Source organism: Cebidichthys violaceus, unplaced genomic scaffold (assembly GCF_023349555.1).
Source record: "Cebidichthys violaceus isolate CVI_PGR_0920_01 unplaced genomic scaffold, fCebVio1.0.p SCAF_13, whole genome shotgun sequence".
NCBI classification, from domain to species: Eukaryota; Metazoa; Chordata; class Actinopteri; order Perciformes; family Stichaeidae; genus Cebidichthys; species Cebidichthys violaceus.
In genome coordinates, this window is record NW_027176296.1 from 2,984,572 (window position 1) to 3,002,977 (window position 18,406).

At 39.2% G+C, this 18,406-nt stretch overlaps 3 protein-coding genes across 3 annotated transcripts in view; 2 read left to right on the top strand and 1 right to left on the bottom strand.

Moving 5' to 3' along the window:
- The window catches only part of rnf220b (ring finger protein 220b), a 29,731-nt gene extending 18,855 nt beyond the window's left edge, over positions 1-10,876 (top strand). Inside the window, exons 3-16 of the mRNA XM_068707120.1 lie at positions 638-764; positions 1,752-1,794; positions 1,887-1,979; positions 2,783-2,825; positions 3,183-3,272; positions 5,962-6,005; positions 6,326-6,413; positions 6,794-6,890; positions 7,166-7,225; positions 7,352-7,416; positions 7,547-7,631; positions 8,904-9,012; positions 10,047-10,121; positions 10,222-10,876. Coding sequence (XP_068563221.1) covers positions 638-764; positions 1,752-1,794; positions 1,887-1,979; positions 2,783-2,825; positions 3,183-3,272; positions 5,962-6,005; positions 6,326-6,413; positions 6,794-6,890; positions 7,166-7,225; positions 7,352-7,416; positions 7,547-7,631; positions 8,904-9,012; positions 10,047-10,121; positions 10,222-10,293 — 1,091 coding nt within the window. The 3' untranslated portion in view covers positions 10,294-10,876. The remainder of the gene's footprint in view (positions 1-637; positions 765-1,751; positions 1,795-1,886; positions 1,980-2,782; positions 2,826-3,182; positions 3,273-5,961; positions 6,006-6,325; positions 6,414-6,793; positions 6,891-7,165; positions 7,226-7,351; positions 7,417-7,546; positions 7,632-8,903; positions 9,013-10,046; positions 10,122-10,221) is intronic.
- A 1,112-nt stretch (positions 10,877-11,988) lies between these two features.
- Positions 11,989-16,965, top strand: guk1b (guanylate kinase 1b). Its single transcript, XM_068707377.1, has 9 exons — positions 11,989-12,037; positions 13,029-13,144; positions 13,398-13,439; positions 13,790-13,915; positions 15,137-15,233; positions 16,017-16,155; positions 16,524-16,608; positions 16,689-16,774; positions 16,933-16,965. Exons 2-9 carry the CDS (start codon positions 13,033-13,035, stop codon positions 16,963-16,965), a joined length of 720 nt encoding a protein of 239 aa, XP_068563478.1. The 5' UTR covers positions 11,989-12,037; positions 13,029-13,032.
- A 681-nt stretch (positions 16,966-17,646) lies between these two features.
- obscna (obscurin, cytoskeletal calmodulin and titin-interacting RhoGEF a) overlaps positions 17,647-18,406 on the bottom strand; it is a 45,982-nt gene continuing 45,222 nt past the window's right edge. Inside the window, exon 83 of the mRNA XM_068707378.1 lies at positions 17,647-18,384. Coding sequence (XP_068563479.1) covers positions 18,204-18,384 — 181 coding nt within the window. The 3' untranslated portion in view covers positions 17,647-18,203. The remainder of the gene's footprint in view (positions 18,385-18,406) is intronic.

Below are 18,406 nucleotides of genomic sequence, written 5' to 3' on the forward strand. Positions count from 1 at the left end.
CACTGTATGTCAATAGTACAAATAGGCGACTGAACACACACACAGCGAAGGCTGTTATCAACTGTAAAAATCCTACAGTAGGTGTCATGGTGGTCTAGAGAGTAAGATCACTAATTCAAGTCCAGCTTTAGGCCTTTTTGAAAACTGACTACTATCAAATGAGGGCAAAATGCTCAAGAATTTAATAAAACAAATATTTTTGTATTATCTATTGTCCTTCATTAATGTATGAAAGTTAGGATCCCTGATTGAAACAGAGTCACACCTCCGAAGAAGGATGTTTTCAATTTATCCTAGCGTACAATTAAACAGCATTATTGATGGCCAAATGGTGTGTCGCTTTAAATGTGGCTGCCTCAAGGAATTGTGGGATGACATTATCTGCTTCTCTTTCGTAAAGGATGGTCCAGTGTATCCTATGCTAAAGGTGATAAGAAAGGAAGCATTAACGCACCTTTCCTTAGCATTTAGAGAATTCAAACAACTCTTATCATGGTTGCCACTTTGATCATCTCAGGTCACTCAGTTAGGATTCTTTCTAAGCAAAAACGACTATTCAACCGCCATCATGGGAAAATGCTGATACACTTTTTCTTCTAACATCTCTTTTAACTCTCTCACTCTCCTTATTATCTAGGCAAAGTGAAGGGTTTCTATGACGCTCAGGCACCAGTTTGTCCAGTCTGCCAGGCGATTCTGCGACCAGGAGAGCTGCAGGAACACATGGAGCAGGAGTTGACCGAACTTGCCCAGATACATATCAGGTATCATGATCTGATCTCACTCCATTCACATTATAATTCAGTGAATCTTCTTACACTGTCTTTATTCAACATTATGTGGTTTTATCCAAAAACCTCTTATCGGCACCGTTGAGAATCACGTCTTCACATCGTACCTCAAACCATTTTATTTTTCCTTCTCACTTCCTCCAGTTATCCATTTGTCATTTTATTCCTGTTTTGCGTCCTAGACCTTCTATTTCTGTTCAGCTTTCAGGTGTTAATAAACGTTGACAGATTTTGTAGCCAGAGGGATCCCCCCCTCCCCACCATTCCTTTTAGTTTCCCCAGGTGGTATCTCCTGTCTCCTCTGTCACCTGCGTGCAGTGTTTACAAGCTGCCTCATTGTTCCCTACATATTTCATATTACAGCCTCCGGCCTCGAGGCGACCAATCACACAGCGGGTGGATAATGTCCTTCTAATGGCTGCTTTGAGCCCTAAGCACACACACACTCGCAGTGTAAAACATACACACAAGGACCAGGAGTGCACACACACACACACACAGACACACACACACACACACTCACACTCACACTCACACTCACACTCACACACACACACACACACACACACACACAGACACATTACCTGCTGCTTAGACCAGAAGAATGATTCCTCCAATAAAGACATTACACTCCAAATCTGCTTAACGACCGCTCCGTGGACAGTAATGGTTTCAAATTGAACTTGGCCCACGGGGACACTGTATGTGTGTGTGTGTGTAAGTGTGTGTGCATGTGTACAGTATCTGTGTGATAGACATAAAGTGAGAAAGAGTAAAATGAGGTTATACACAGACTCAGACACAAATTCAGACAAGATAAAAGCAGACGGTATTCACAAGATGACATTTAAAAGACAATATTGTGTTTGTAAATGTAATGGGAACATAGTGTAGTTGACTTGTGTGTGTACATGTGTGTGTCTTGTAGGCTTTTGTATGATTTTCCTCTTTTCTCTGCAGTGTCACTCCAGTGCAGCACAACCACCTCACAAGGACGCCGAAGGTAAACAAGTTGATATCCTCTTACATTTAAAGAGAACACAGGACCTGTGATAGTTTCTCTGACTTTCTGTTCTTTCTCCTTTTTCTGTCCAGTCTCTGTCGCTCTCGCTTCATATCAAGCGCGAAGGAGGTTGCCCCACCTCGCCGCCTCGAACATCTGAGGATGCCCACTCCGACCGATACCAGGTGAGGTTGATAACTAACTAGTATCAGATTATTAGGAGTTTCAGATTCACAGAGCAACATGCAACAATATATATTTGTGTTTCCACTAGCGCTCAGAATTAAAAGTAAAAATGTATAAATGCACCCTGCTTTTCCTAAAGGTGTACAGAAGCGTAATAAGCCAGAACAAGAGTTCATATTTAGATTATTCATGTTAATTTATGCTTGTCAGTTTTTTATACTATTTAGGATTATTGCAATTTTTTAAATCGTTTTTTCCTGTATTTTATACACGTCACTTTCAAACGTGTACTGATACTTTCAATTCGGGCACTATAAAAGCACTGAACAACTAGTTAGCAGCAGCATAAAAACATTGTTTTTCTTCCTGTTGTGGTGCCAGTTTTATGGACTGGGATTGATCAAATGCTGTGCATAAACTCACCACATCACTTATAAATAAAAGGTTCACGAGTCAAGTCAAATCAATTTTATTTATATAGCTTGAAAACATAAGGGCTTTATAAACTCGTGATTCCACAAAATACAATGCAGTATTAAGTAAATATAGTACAAACAGTAGATATTAAGCATAATAAGTTGAAGAGGAAAGCATACATTAATGCTGCTGAATTTGCCATCTTTGCTCTCTAATAAAGGTGACTATAGTAAGAAATAAAGATATCACTTGTGTTAATATCATACTGCTATCTACTATACTGCTGTTCATTTATTCCAGTAGAAATGTGAATGAAAGATATTGTTTAAATCCTACTTGAGAAAAATATGAAACATTCTGATGTTGTCCTTTGTGACTGTTGCAGACGTTTCTCCGTGTCCGGGCCAACAGACACACAAGACTAAATGGTGCGTTGATGCATGCAGAGTGGACTAAATGTTGTGTTTCATAGCTGATGTCGTTTAGACAAAGCTCAGTACGGTAGACTGTGTCAGGTCTGCTGTTTTAAATGGCTTTGAATAAAGAAAAGAAACAGAAGTAAGGACTCAGAGTTTTGAAAAAACATTATATTTTCTTTTGTTCACACTGATGCGACCAGTTATGTGTTTCGTCCAACCACCCGTCCCCCCCACCCCCCGTCCCGTCACCCCTCACCAGTGATTTAGATATCACCCTTTTTCCCACACCATCTCACACCGGCCTAGCGCCCACACGAGCAGAGGAGCTATTAACCTTTCAACTTTGACCTCTTGATATGTTAACAGTCGATGACCTCTGCTGGTGCAGGTGCTACGTCAAATCTGCCCCATTACGCCCCCACAGCGCAGGAGCCCACCTAGACTGCACACAAGCTGGTAAGACACACCGAGAAGCACTTCTTACATCATCACGTTTAACTAGAATGAGCAGCTGTTGAGTTTTGCTTCCAGTCTCTAAATTTAAAGAAAGAATATTGCTTTCTAATAAAGGCCTTATAAGATATGACGAATGGTTTTATCAATGGTTGATAAATGTTTTTGCCACAGTCGGATGAAGTTAGTATGTCATTAATGAAGGATTGTTTTACCATAATTTTTTACAACGTGGTTCTTATTAATATAAATGATTAATTAAGAAAGCCATAACATACAACTTTTAATAACTTTAATAATAAACTATTAATAATAAAATATTCCAAGTGGTACCAAAAAAGATTAATTAAACAATACATTAATAGATAAATAGTAGTAAAACAACTGTTTCAGTTTTTTCTTTACAACACGTTCTGCAGCCATCTAACTATTTTAAAAGTGATATAATAGAGTCTCTGCACTGATACAGACATGTAGACTCGCAGAGCGTTCTTAAAGCTGCGGCTGACACTACAGACATCTTACTACAGTTATTATTAACACTGAGATTCTCCAGCTCTTAGCTGACTCTTCAAACTGCCAGTGCTGTCGAGGTCTGTTAGCCTTTATTGGGCCTTATAACAGGACAGCATAATGAGCTTCTAAATACATGTCAGGGAAGAAAACGAAGAAGGGAGGAGGAGGAGGAGGGGGCTCCTCTGTTGATTAATCAACCTCTCTCTCTCTCTGTCTCTCTCTGTCTCTCTCTCTCTCTCTCTCTCTCTCTCTCTCTCTCTCTCTCTCTCTCTCTCTCTCTTCCCTCTCTCTTCTCTCTCTGTTTGATGAGCTCTTCCTCATCTATGACCATCTCTTTAACCCTCATTATGTTTGCTGGGATGGCGGCGCTCGGGTCACGGCCACCAGCTCTCTGTGTGTCCCTCCTCGGGGGTCCACTGTCATCCAGCGGGAATTAGAGGGCCCTAAAACTTAATGTCCCCTTCTGCAATCTGCAGTCAGTCAGGTCACAGTGGAAGAGGAGGTGCAGTTGGTGTTCTGCCATGTTAACTTTAATATCGAAGAGGAGAGTGGGGGAGGAGGGTGACAGGATGGGGACGGGAGGAACGTTTTGCATCCACTGCTGAAAAATCCTGCAGTTGTTGTATATGTAAAGCCTGCATCTGTGCTTTCTGGCTCTTTTGTGTAATTGTACTTGAAGGTGTGTGTGTGTGTGTGTGTGTGTGTGTGTGTGTGTGTGTGTGTGTGTGTGTGTGTGTGTGTGTGTGTGTGTGTGAATGTGGTCGATTTATTCTGTGATTGTGTTACGAGGCCATTCACATATAAACTGTACTCACAAAGAAAAAGATGTCAATCAACAAAAGAAGTTGGTATTTTTTAATGTTGTTGCTGTCAGATGAGCTCATCCCCATCATGTTCCAAATGTTCATTTAAACTGGATGTAATTTAATGCCACACATTAAAGAAAGGTGTATATTGTTGTTATTGCAATATTTTAACACATAATGATCCTGAAACTTAGATTAGTCTTGGTCTTTATTTTATTTTTTTAACAATCACCAAAGTTTCAACAATTCATCTATTCCTTTAGTTACATATTATGTTAATTTTCATCCCAAACTAATATATATATATATATATATATATATATATATACGTATATATATATATATACGTATATATATATATATATATATATATATATATACGTATATATATATATATATATATATATATATATATATATATATATATATATATATATATATATACGTATATATATATATATATTTGTTTTTTTATAAATTTACTCCAGTCTTTTACCTCTGGTTGGGAATCACTAGTCTACACTGTCTCAATGTGAAATTTACTAAAAAAAAAACAAAACCCAAAGTGTGAAAATCCATTTTAGCATGTATCACATAAAAAAAACATTGAATTTTGTGAAATAAAAAATGTTTTGTCACAATGAATAAAAAAGTTGCTGAAAATTTAAAATAATTCTTTGCATTAAAAAATATTAGGGGGGGAGAGGTTATGTTTCAATGTTGAGAAGAAAACAACAGAAACACTAGGAATGAGGGAAAGGCACAGCTGGACTATGTCAGTAACTTGTTCTATACCCCAATTAAACCGTAATATCTTAATGGAACTTCTAATGTACACTACCAATGTACATATTAATAAAACCCTGAACCAGAGACAGAACTTCCATGACACAAGTTGTCTTTTTGATGTAAAAATGTATGTAACTGTAAACTACATTGCGAAGGAAGACTGAAAAAATATATAAACAAATTTAGGATGAGAAACAAAGAGCATCCCCTAATCTCCCAAAGAAATTCAGACAACCTTCAGCCAGAAGGAAAACAAACAAAAATACTCCCCTCAATAAAGTTCCTTACTTTTCTCTGTGTGACTTCCATCACAAACTACTGCCTGTGTCTAACTTCCCTATGTTTTCTTCTCTGGGAGGAGTACATATTTCTATCAAATGAAAAACATTTGGATTTTGAGACACAAAATTACACTAAATGTCATGGGATCAGGCCCCTCATTCATGCAGTCAGGAATTAAAGGAAGTTTGTATAAAAAGTTTATGAAAAATCATAAAGGGACCAGCTAAAGTCACTGTGGCCTGACTTTAAAGTACCTTTATCACCATCTCAACCTTTTCTTTTATATTCTCTGTTCCCAGTCAGGATCGGAAAGCTGAAGAGGAGGAAACACGAAGGTGGACAGGTGTGTGTTTTATTTTTTTTTCCCCAAGAAGACAGATGAAAATCTTTGATTCATCTTTTCTGCAATCGACCACCACTGTTGACTGCTATTGTTCATGTAGCATCAGTGTCACTGTCAGTTCACTGTGTATCCATGTGAAAACACTGCCAGCGATGGTTCACAGCTATGAAAACACAGAAGCAGATACGTAGCTCGAGGCTACGGGAGGCATATGCACATATTCACCGAGACAGTGATATTGTGTACTTTATGTTTATGTGTGTATGTGTGTGTGTGTGTGTGTGTGTGTGTGTGTGTGTGTGTGTGTGTGTGTGTTCTAGGAGGGTTCAGCAGACCTGGCGCCATTGCAGGACGAGTGGAATGAGAGGAGAAGGATGCAGATGTCGTCTATAGTGGGGGGGTTTAAAGGTAATATGTCATATGTGTGTGTGTGCCATCGAGGTACCCATGTGTGTTATCTTGTTCAGTGGAGGGTGAATAATGTGACTGAGTGACAGTTGAAAAACCACTGAACTTTTCAGTCCAGATTACAGCGGAGCAGGATGCCTTGAAGGTTAGATTGAAAGTAACGGTTTCCTTTACATGAGAAGGAATCTCTGACCTGCAGACTTGTTACACGCTGACTGACAGAAACGAGCAGGCAGGGAACATAACGTCACATTTGTGATTTTTAAATTCTCTTTGACCTTAGAAATCAGAACTGACCATGTCTCTACTATATCCTTTTACAAGCGACGTCATACCACAGTTGTTAAAACATTTGCTTGATTGTGAAAATGTGTCCTCAGGTGCAGTGCTGGTGAGCGCGACTTCTAAAGAATGCCGAGACAGCGACGCAGACCTGGACGTGGATGGAGATGATACTCTGGAGTACGGCAGAGCGCAGTATCCTTTAACTCAGCAGCAACACTGAGTTCTACCGCATGTTTGAGTTTTGAGTTTAGTTTTGGTGTGAAGAACAATGCTGGCTGTCTTAAAAAGTTGGCTTTAACTTAAAACAGAAGATCTTTACTGAGAGAAAATGTGACTAATTCATGGATTATGGTTTTCTTACAAAATCCAAAGTCAAGTCAAACTATTTTTTATTTTTCAGCATTCGTAAGCTAGATATGTGTCTCACTTGCTGTTATCCTTCTATGTTTCCTGATCTTTGTTCTCAGATACACAGAGACAGATGTAATCCCGTGCTCAGGAGAAAGCTCTAAGGAGACAACAGTGAAGTATGTCCTGATGGGATCTCATTCACAGTGGATGTTTAATTAGAATTATCATCTATTCTATAATTGATCACAGCTGATTAAGCTCTTTTTTGGATTTTAAATGTTGGTTTTGTTGTGTTTTTCCAGCAGCAGCAGCAGTGCGTTGCCTGACTCCAGAGTAAGCCTAGAATTTTCCAAATGGTCAAATGATGGTGAGTTAATAAAACTTTAAATGAATGAATCAATTGATTAGATAATGACAAAATAAAATATTGTATAAGAGCAAGATGTGAGGTAGATGCCTCTCTGTTATTTATTCATTTTATTTGTTTGTTTACTCAGGGAGTCCATCTACCAGCAGTGGAGAGAAAGCGGACAGCAGCATAGCTGGTCTCCCCAAAACCTGCAAAAACTCTGTGATAGAAACGTAAGTTTGTCACTCAGAGCCTACAATACTCAGCAGACATGTTTGTGTCACATCTCTTGGCGCCAGAGATAGCATCACTGCCAATAATCCCAATTTCAATAAATTCTTATTTACAAAAGTGGTCTGGAAAAAGGCAAAGCCTCATGACGGTAAGGAGTAAAGGCTAAAATAAATGTACAAAGTTCAAAAGACAGCAACGTACCGTCACAACACACCTGTTACTGGCATACAATCACAACACGCATTACAACAAGCATAGCACGGGCAGTAGCAGACAACAGCATCAGGGAAAACAACGACAGAACAAGAGACGAACATGCAACAAATGGTTAAAAGGGTTGAGTGACATATTGTTTTATGGTTGTTAGACTTTTAGTTTAAAGAAACAACAGAAGCATTCATCTGTAATATCATAACAAGGCAATAAAGACTGATGTTCTTCTCCCAATGAATAAAGTTCTTCCACACTGTACCTTCCTTTGTTTGAGTAAAATAGTCAGTCTTTGTCATTCAGTTTGGATGTCTGCTACAACGTCATGACACACTGTTCAAGCTGTTGTGTTTTTGTGTAATAATTTTGATATAGGAGATTTTCATTTGGGTGTAAACTCACAGGGTTTAGACTTCAGAACTGAAACTAAGTGGTAAGTAAGGCAGGTTGCGTGTAAAATCAGGTGTGAATCAGCCAATCAGAGCTGAGGAAGATATACCATGTCTTACTGTAAAGTGTATTTTGGGGGCCGAGCTCTCTGTGTGGTATCAGTTCAGACTACCTGCCCCAGCTCCCACCAGCCTGATACACAACAATACTATATCAATGTGATGATATCATCAATCAAGGTCACAGCAGGCGTGCACACACATTTCATCACACTTAATGCATCGCAGCCTGTCTGCCTCGCTGTACAGTATGTCTGCGCATATAGTCTGTCCTGTAATTGCACGTGTTTCTATGTGTACGTCTATCTCTGTGAGGACCCTGACACTTCACCCCCCCCTCTCTCACACGCACGCGCACACACACACACACACACACACACACACACACACCCTCTGCCTATGATAAATGAGACAGCGAATGCAGGCAATGTGATTGCTGCTAAATTTCATGCTCAGTGTCCATGTTGGCCAGCGAATAATTTAATCTGTCTTCGATTTATAAATGACTCTCCAGTGCCTGCCTAACTCACGCAAGCTCCCATCTTACCCTCCATCCATGTGTGTGTGTGCGTGTGTGTGTTTGTGTGTGTGTGTGTGTGTGCGCGCATGCAGACTCTCAGAGGATTCCACACTGACAACTCTGGATGCACTTAAAGCTCGGATACGGGATTTGGAGAAACAGTTGTCTAAAGGAGACAGATTTAAATGCCTCATCTGCATGGTGAGTACGAAGCCGAATCAAATCAGCAGAGCAGACACACAAAATAGAGATCACAGTGCAGTGATGCAGAAACTGCTGATATTCCTGTAGGGACCTGTGTTTTGGGGCGATAAGTCAATAAAATTGGTCCTGCTCTTTTAATGGAATTTACTGTAATTTTGGTGATGATGATATGATATGATATGATGACACATTTTTGTATGTTATTCTTTTTTGCTTTTTGTAAATATGTGAAACACTTTAAGTAATTTTTTTAAAGTCTCAAGTAAATCTTTGACATGAAATTATAATGTATGTTATATTGTCAATTCTGTATTATGCTGATATAGATTGATCTTAATCTTGAGTCCTAGCTCTGACAACGATATGATTTTTCCAAAACAATTTTGCCCTAGTGCTATACCGATTAGTCAATTGATCAAATAGTAAGTAAGTAATAATTTGAGTAATTTATTGAGCAAAAATGCCACGTTTGCTCATCCCATTGCTCTGTTTTATTTCGGGCTGTTGACTGAAAAAAGTAAACTATATAAAAATCTGACTGTATCGTTGGTCTCTGAGGACTTATGAAGAATGTTATTCTCATCTTAATTTGCATTTGATAGAGCAAATGATTCGCCGATAAAAAGGGTTTAATCTATAGTGAAAATAATTTGTTGTTACTGACCTTTTATATACAACACAATGTATATTGTGGTTATTCAAATGCAAGCGCACTAACAGAAGGAGTGTGTAGAGGGTGGCAAGTTGGTGCAATTTTAAAGTGACGGACTTACCTTAGTCATTTTGATTTTAATTTATGGAGATAGTTGCTGAAACAATATGTATATAAATCATGTATTCAAACTGAAAAAGTATAGTGTAATTAATCACTAAACACCCCTGCTGGACCTTTCCTGTTGTTAAAAGGGCTTCAATAAAAGCTGCATTGACTGAAGCGTCTTTAACGCTCTTATTGTAGTTTCACATGGACATCTAGTGGCAGCTTTATGTACTACATGCAAGGAATCATCACCTGTCTTTTCTTTTTGCAGGACACGTACACAACCCCTCTCACCTCCATCCAGTGCTGGCATGTTCACTGTGAGGAGTGTTGGCTTCGAACACTGGTAAAACATCATATTTGTGTTGATTCACATAAACATGAATTAAAACAATCAGAGTATGTTTGAAAAAACGATAATTTTTTTGTCTTATGTTTTTATTTAGGGAGCAAAGAAGTTGTGTCCTCAGTGCAACACTATCACCTCACCTGGAGACCTGAGGCGGGTCTACCTGTGATGCAGCTACTCGCACAATGAGGAGAGGGGCTTCTTCTGTTTTAACCAATCAGGGGTGGATTTGTGGGCAGCTGGCCTGTCACAGACGCCCTCCGTCATCCTCCTCCGCCTCCTCCTCCTCCTCCTCACACCCTCCTTGTCCTACCTGTCAGTGTACTCCTAACAACCACTAACCACAGACAATTTGAAGAGCAGCAAGTGTGACCTTTGACCTTCCTTTACAGCCCTGTACAATATCCGTGTTCCTGCTGCAACATCAAACAGAACAGAAGAAGCTTCTAAAACCAACTGAGAGCTCAGGCACTGAAAAACGAATAGAAAAAAAACAACACTTTGGGACAATATTTATCAATTTTGTAACCCTTTTTTTCTGTTTTATGAAGAAAAAAAATAGTTGAATCACATGCAAAGCACATGTACATAGTTTTGTGTATGTTTGGATCGATGTGTGTGTATATGATGTTGACTAGCAACCCAACTGTATTTACTGTACAGAGTTTGTCTTTGATTAGATCATTTCTTATTTGTTTAGCTCCTGTAGGTTGTAGGCTCATTTTGTCTTTCTCATTGATGTGTTTCTTTGTATAGGGTCATTAAATCTAATTTTATCAATGTTACTACAATAAAACGTGTGTCTAAAACGTCGTTTCACAAGGAATCTTATTTGGAGGTATCATGTTGATATATATATAGTCACCTGTTGAGTGTGTGGATCTTAGGCATGAATGGACAAGAGGCACCACGTGTTGTTTAGGCCTGTCGACAGCTTTGTTGTGATGACTCCTATGTGGTGTAGTCACCCTTTAAGAAGTGGGTCGCTGCAGGATTAGTCAGGCAGAGCCCATCACAGCTCATTTGGAGTCGAGGGACACTAAACCCTGCTATTCTGAGCTTTTACTGCGTGAGACAGAAGACTACAAAGTCCAATCACAGAGAAGGAAAACATCACAAAAATCCCGAATTCATTATAGTTCATAACAGGATGATGTAATTTAGAGTCTATCAGCAGTCAGCTGTTTTAAATTCCATGGTTTGATTATTTCTACAATGTATATCCATTGTAGTGGGAAAAGTGAAATAGCAGAGCATATGCTTCTCCCATTCCCACCATTTAACCACCGACTTGCTCTGGTGGAGCCGCTGAATATACTGTGGTTGCACTGGGCAGCTTCCAGGTATGAATATGTAAAACTGTATGAGTGAACAGGGCCTTGCTGAAACAATCCTGGATAAATAAAGGTAAAAAATGCTTCTTCCAGACCAACTTTGTGTAGTTTTGTTGTATTTGTTTGCGATCATACAAGAAAAGGCTGGAAATAATTAAAGTACATTTACCTCCTTAACTTTAACCTGTCTTTTCCTTTCAAAGCCAAACTCTGGTGCTTAAGCAACAAGTCTCCAGATTGATAGCAGAAACAAATTCACAAATAAATGCAAACAGAGATTTTGCTGCAGTGTACGCAATCATTTGTTTATTAAAACTTTTGACCTTGCCCACACGTCTTGTGACCTGCTCCTGTGTGGATGGCGTGGAAAAAAACAAGCCAGCATGCACACATTTGATTGGTCATTGAGCTGAAGGTAGGTGGTGGTAATTCAGACTGACAGTGAGCTGCTTCAGTGAATCACACTAACACACACACACACACGCGCACACACACACACCTTCATTGTAGTCTATTAAGAAACGCGGCTGAAGACTCATCTGCTATTGAACGTTTCTACGACACGGACTGTGAGGAAAGGTAAGGAACTGCATAATAAACATTCAATTACTAATGTGATTAATGTGAGTTTGAGTTCAGGTGCAAACCTCAACTAAAGCCAAAGGAAAGCTGCGTTAGAATTGTATTGTACTGTACAGCTCAAGTGCAGCCTGTCATACTGCACATTCATAATGTATGTACAGTATTTGTTTGCTGCTTAGATATTGTAAATGCTCTGAATTTGTGTGCAGTTAAAGCCACTGAGGAGATCTTGCGTTAAGGGAAACACTTTACAGAGGCTCCTTTAGATATGTTAATAACCTAAAAGTTCAACAAGCTTTAGAAAAAGGGCTTTTGTGATTTCATTGATCTCTGTCACTGTTCTTATCGAACATTGTTTGTAGTAACAAGATGTTGAAGGGAGAGGTTGGGTGTTTTTTGACTGTTACAGACTTTGACTGTATTATCAAGTGATTGCGTTAATGAGGATTATAAATTAATTGATTCAGCAGTGTCCCTCAAATATCACCCTCTCTTTAGCACAGCAGGTAAATGGGTCACCTGTCCTGGACCCTTTGTGCCGCCTGGCCCAGATCCAATTAATCCTGGTCGCTGACCTGCCATGACTTCATTAAGAGGCACTCTTAACATTATAATCAGGGCCTCCGGCTGTCAAAGAAGTCAGCAATTAGGACGTGTTGAAATATTTCTGGGATGTTTCTTCCTGACAGTGGTTAAGAGCTTGGATCAAAGGATTAACCTGACTGTACCTTCAACCTTGACAGGATAGTTGGTGACCCTTAATTGCTTATAATAGAATTAGAACAATTTTGGTCAAAAATCATTCATTCCAAACCATTTTCTGTATAAAATGATTCACACTAAAATGCCCCGTATCCCATTCATGTAGAAATTGTTGCTAAACCTTTTACGCTAGATTTACGCTGGCTCAACAGATTTTAATCTGCTCTTGGCATAAATCTGAGCTTCCTCTGTCCTTGTCTTTCCCCCATCTGTCCGTCCGTCGCAGAACAATGTCAGGACCGAGGCCCCTGGTGCTGAGCGGCCCCTCTGGAGCAGGGAAGAGTACTCTGATGAAGAGGCTGATGAGAGATCATGAGGGCATCTTCGGATTCAGCGTGTCACGTACGTTTGTGTGCCAACTGGCCATTGGCTTCCGCATCCTCTCTGTGGAGGAAGTAGGACAGGAGTGACAGTCTCTCCGCTTGAATGAAGCTGAAATTCTGAACATGCCAATAGATGCAATGTTGAATCAGTAAATATTTTAATGCTGACACTTTGCAGCAATTCCACTTTAATATCTATCAAAAGCAACATAACTGATGATTCATTACCTTATTTCTGTGTGGCTTTTAATGATGAAATCCTCTCCTCACAGACACAACAAGAAATCCTCGACCAGGAGAGGAAGATGGCAAAGGTACAGTCGAAACAGACTTTTTAGCATCTGCACAAGTGTTACAAGTGGGTGGTTGATGTTCTGAGCACCCTTATAGGGCAATAGGACCATCATGCTCTGTGATTCACCATATATGAGCCCTGGACTTGAATTTTAAATCTGTAGAATTTTGATAAAAGAGTATTTTACACCGCTTTGCTTTTTGTTTCTGTACCATGTTTCCCAGCGTCCCCTACCTGCCGATTCTAAAATAACGCTCACATCACTTCTTACTCCCAAGTGAACTGCACAAATGGCTTTGTACCCCCTGTATGGCTCTCTTGATATAAAGAGATCAACCTCTTTCTGTGCCTTTTTTGCTTTCTCCATAGGGCTGAACAAGCTCCCAATGCTTCTGGGGGCTACTTTACTGCCCGTAGCAGCCGTCTTCTCCGTTAAAGGCATAGAAATGTCGACCTCTATTTCGTGTCCAAACGAATCAGAAATCACAGATAAAGGTGACCTCAGTGTGATTCCTGATCACAGTTTTTAAGGCAGAGGGGTTACTTTCATCATCCTGGCACGCTGCCATTGAAGTTGTATAGGAACTAGTTATGTGACAAACAAAAATAGAAAAGACAAAAAAAAAATATTCAATGATCTAAGGAATTTGGATCAGACAGTTTACACTTTGGAGTAAAAAGCTTTTGAAAATAGCCCCCCCTGATGCCTCAGTAGTGATTCCCATTTCCCAATGTGACTGGTGGAGTATTGACGATTTGCAAGCAACCATTAGCATCATGGGAGAAAGATTCATAACGTGGAGTTATTTTAGTAAATAGAAGATCTGTCTGAGCTTTTCAAACACTGCTGTCAAGTCCAATAATTATTGTGTTAAAATACTCTGGAAAAGAGATAACTGTTCTTCAGTAAGATGCTGTTTATGTTTTTATTTCTACTGACAATATCAGACATTGATTATCATTTTTATTAATCTAGAACACAACGGCGGATTTTGCTTCCTTTGGGTCAAACTGAGGTTTTGATCTTGCATTGAAATGTTTTATGCAGTGCAGTTTTCTTCAGTGCTGTTTAAAAGCACTGTCTGCCATGTTTTCAGGCTTATTATCTATTTTTTTTTTACAGCACAGCCAATTCCTATTATATCCAGCATTTCCCTTCAGATTGTTACTTCAGTCTGAACGGACTCCTTGATGTTCCCATGCTAATGATTGTGTGCTATCGCAGTGCACATCAGTGTTAGAAGTAGTAATGTGTTTGTTTCTAAAACTATGCAGTTTTAGATCCCCTGAGGTTTTGATTCTGTGAAGATTTAGGCCGATGGATCTGGTATGGACAATATAATGTGCTCTGTAACAGTTTTTACAAGGTATTTGACAAGATACATATTTCTCATCTTTCCAGGCTTTTCCCTAGATAATGACTGTATACTATGTACACACAGTCTCAAAGCTGGCTTGGAGGAGAACACCATACACTTGAAGACACACTGTCAGCTAAGAAAAAATTGTGTCCACGAAATTGTAAACAAGTTTAGAATTTGTGCCTGGATGTTCTTTCATTTTGCCTGAGATCACTGTGATGAAACTGGATGCATCTTTCACTAAAAACTGTAGTGAGCATTAATTTGATTTGCATCACCTCTCTTTAATCATTTCTTTCCATTTTTCAAGTTTTCATGGCAGAGTTATATTGAATATTAATGATGCATCTTACAGACTACCACTTCACAATGAGAGAGGCCATGCAGGAGGGAATCGACAATGGAGACTTCATTGAAACCACTGAGTTTTCAGGAAACATGTATGGAACGAGGTACATTCCCTGCATGAATGCCACCATATTTTTCACCATGTCATCAAGAGAAACCTCAGAAAATGTCTATGATTTAGATGCACGATCGCTTTTGGTAAACATTTTATTTATTTATGTACATTTCTGAAAAAGCATGCATTTTGAAGACCAAAGGCAGACCACTTTCAATAAGGGGGCAGCGTCTCAGTTAGCTTCTCCCCTGCAAAACAAAGAACATCATCTGTATGTTTTCAGTGGTTGTTTTTTTGTTTTTGTTCTAAATGCTGTTTTAGTAGCTTTTCCACCCACAGGATGGAAGAAAAGCTGAGTTAATAGTGAAAATACAATAAAGTATCAGTGTTAGCAATATTGTTTAAATTTAATTCAATAGAAGCTAAGACTGTTGTATTCCATAAAAGACTACAATCAGGCTTTGCCACAGGGATCAAGAGGATATATAATAGTCTGGTGGCAGATGGCGGATCTTCAACCCCCCCCCCCCCCCCCTCCCAGTTCAAAAAGAGCAACGCTGCGGCTCAGCATCGTGGGTGTCACATTTAATCTCTCCCTCTTATTCTGAAGAAAATACACACTCAATGTGCAAGTGTGAGCAGCTTGGATCAATGCAGCGATCCTCTTACTTTAGTCACTATGTGTGACGAGCACGAAATTACACGATTACACTCTCCATACCTGGTTGAACATTGCCAAGCCCATTTGTTCAAATGTATAGTCCTGGTAGTTTAAAGAGCCTCTTGTTCTATAAGTTTTTTTTAATAATTTAACAATGCATTGATTCTCTAGTAAAGCTGCCATAGAAGATGTGCTGGCCATGAACAAAATCTGCATCTTAGATGTGGAGCTCCAGGGGGTGAAGAGGATTAAAGAGACTGACCTGAACCCCATCTACATCTCCATCCAGCCTCCCTCCATGGAGATCCTGGTAAATGTCCAACTTTATATAACTGCATTAATGTAATATAATGCAATATTTCAATGTCATTTTGTATCCATTAAACTCTATTCTTCCTTGTGCAAAGTGGGCTATCAATGAGTCATATAGATGCTAATTTCTGACATTTATTTTAGTCTTTTTTTTTTGCTGTATACTTTGATCATCATAATAAATTCAGACCAAGATTTCTATTCAAACAACTCCTAAATAGTGAGGTACAAGTTGATCTGAGAAAAATTAAAATGTAAAACAAATACAACTTTGTGAAATGTGTGAACTGCAGACATGACAGCTGTTGTGTTACTTTGTTAAGCAGCTCTTGGTTCAAAGATGTCTTGTTTTATTGTCTTTCTCAGGAAACTCGTCTGAGGGACAGACAGACAGAGACAGAGGAGAGTTTACAGAAACGCCTGGAGGCAGCACGCATCGATATGGAGCTCAGTAAGTTTCTCTGCTGTTCTTTGTGGATATGATGCTGAAATAAAGACAACCATTGCAGCTGATCCAATTCTCTTCTCCAGGTAACGAGCCTGGAGTGTTTGATGTTATTATCATCAATGACGACTTAGAGAAGGCTTACGAGGAGCTGAAAGATATCCTCAATGATGTAAGTAAAACCGTAAATTATCCTTTCTCTTACTTATTTCACAAATACTTTGCAGCTATTCTCTGCCATCTGTTGCACAGACCATTGTATATTCATGACTCTCTGGACAAAACCATCGGTTGAACGCACAAAAACTATCGTCATCTCTCTTTAAACAGGAAATCCAGAAAATTCAGGAGGCAAAATCATAAGAAGGAAACAGTCTTTGATCTGCTGGACAGAAGAACCAAAATGTGGGACTCTGGCCTGAATAACTCCATCTTCAGTGACTGCAAATGACCGCATCTAAAATAAACTTTCATCTTGAGAAACATTTGTTTTTCTTTTACCCCCAATGTTATATGGTCGGAAGTTTGCTCAGTACAGATTCATGCTCACTGATTCTCAGATGGAAAATAAAGTCAAATGTTTGTAATTAACTGATGGGATGGGGGTTATGTTAGATTTAGTAAAACCAGTGATTGATATATGTGTGAACATCCTGACCCATAGGTCAGTGCCAGCTGTAAAAAAATTAAAATAAAAGGTACAACTGCCAAATTCAGTGCTACATTTGGTCTTCATAAGCCAAAGTTTGACACTGGCCAAATGTGCAGTCCACCTCAGTATCACCAGTCAGTACCTCACTGCAAAATAGTTGTTGAATTCTGATACAGTAGAAATAAATTCCCTACTAGTTAAGTGTATGATTACTTTGACTAATATAACAGTATTTAAATAATTGCTCCCATGCTGCATATAATTTAACCATTATGACGGAGGTCTATGCATCTAATATAAAATCCCTGCATATATTACATTTAAAACATTTGCATGTATTTTTGTGTGTTTGTGTGCAAATGAGACTGAATAAAGAATGTGAGGACAATGACTTGCCACGTTTGTGCCATTTAATCCATCAACTCATTCTGGTGGGTGACTGACCCAATATTTAAGTATTATGAAACTTAGGTGAAACCTATAAATCTAATCAACTTCCCATTTGTACATTTCATTTTCAAAACCTGAACATTTTTAAAAACAATACATCACTCAGAAAAAAACATCTGCCTTCTGTATGAAGAAGAATAGCACAGAAAACAGTTTTCCCTTTAAGGCCAAACACGTGCATCTGTCTGATACTTCGGAGCAAAACAACGGTTTCTCATGTCACAAAATCCCATGCACTCTTAGACTAAACCTTCTCCCTGATTTGTTTCCATATAAACCAACGCACACTAACATATACAATGGATAAATACACTTTGAAACACTTTGAAAACTCATTAAGACGCATCACATTTTCAAAATCAGAGGATACTAAAATGATTTTTGAGATCTGGCCTGGCTTCAGCTAGCCAAAAACGAGCCCCACGGGAAACTATCAGCTGACATTGAAATATGCTGGTTATAAGGCTGCATAGTTTCTAGAAGCCCCCACAGCGGTGCCTCACTGGAAAAAGGGTCCTTGAAGCTTGGTGCGGACCTGGTCTCGTTTCTCCTCCTTCTGCTTGAGGTAATCTTTAAGCTTGTCTGTGGAGAAACACACTTTGGAGTGTCGGCCTTTGTGTGGGGCACGATGGGCACGCAGCCATTGGTTCTGAAGACACTCGGCTGTAGTGGGTCTCCCCCTACAAAGTTTTTTTTTATCAT

Bases quoted from the DNA above. Each gene is read 5' to 3' on its own strand.
- guk1b (XM_068707377.1), top strand. From the start codon at position 13,033: ATGTCAGGACCGAGGCCCCTGGTGCTGAGCGGCCCCTCTGGAGCAGGG. The intron at 15,234-16,016 runs GTACATTCCCTG...TTGATTCTCTAG, and splicing joins GGAAACATGTATGGAACGAG to TAAAGCTGCCATAGAAGATG. The intron at 16,609-16,688 runs GTAAGTTTCTCT...TCTCTTCTCCAG, and splicing joins ACGCATCGATATGGAGCTCA to GTAACGAGCCTGGAGTGTTT.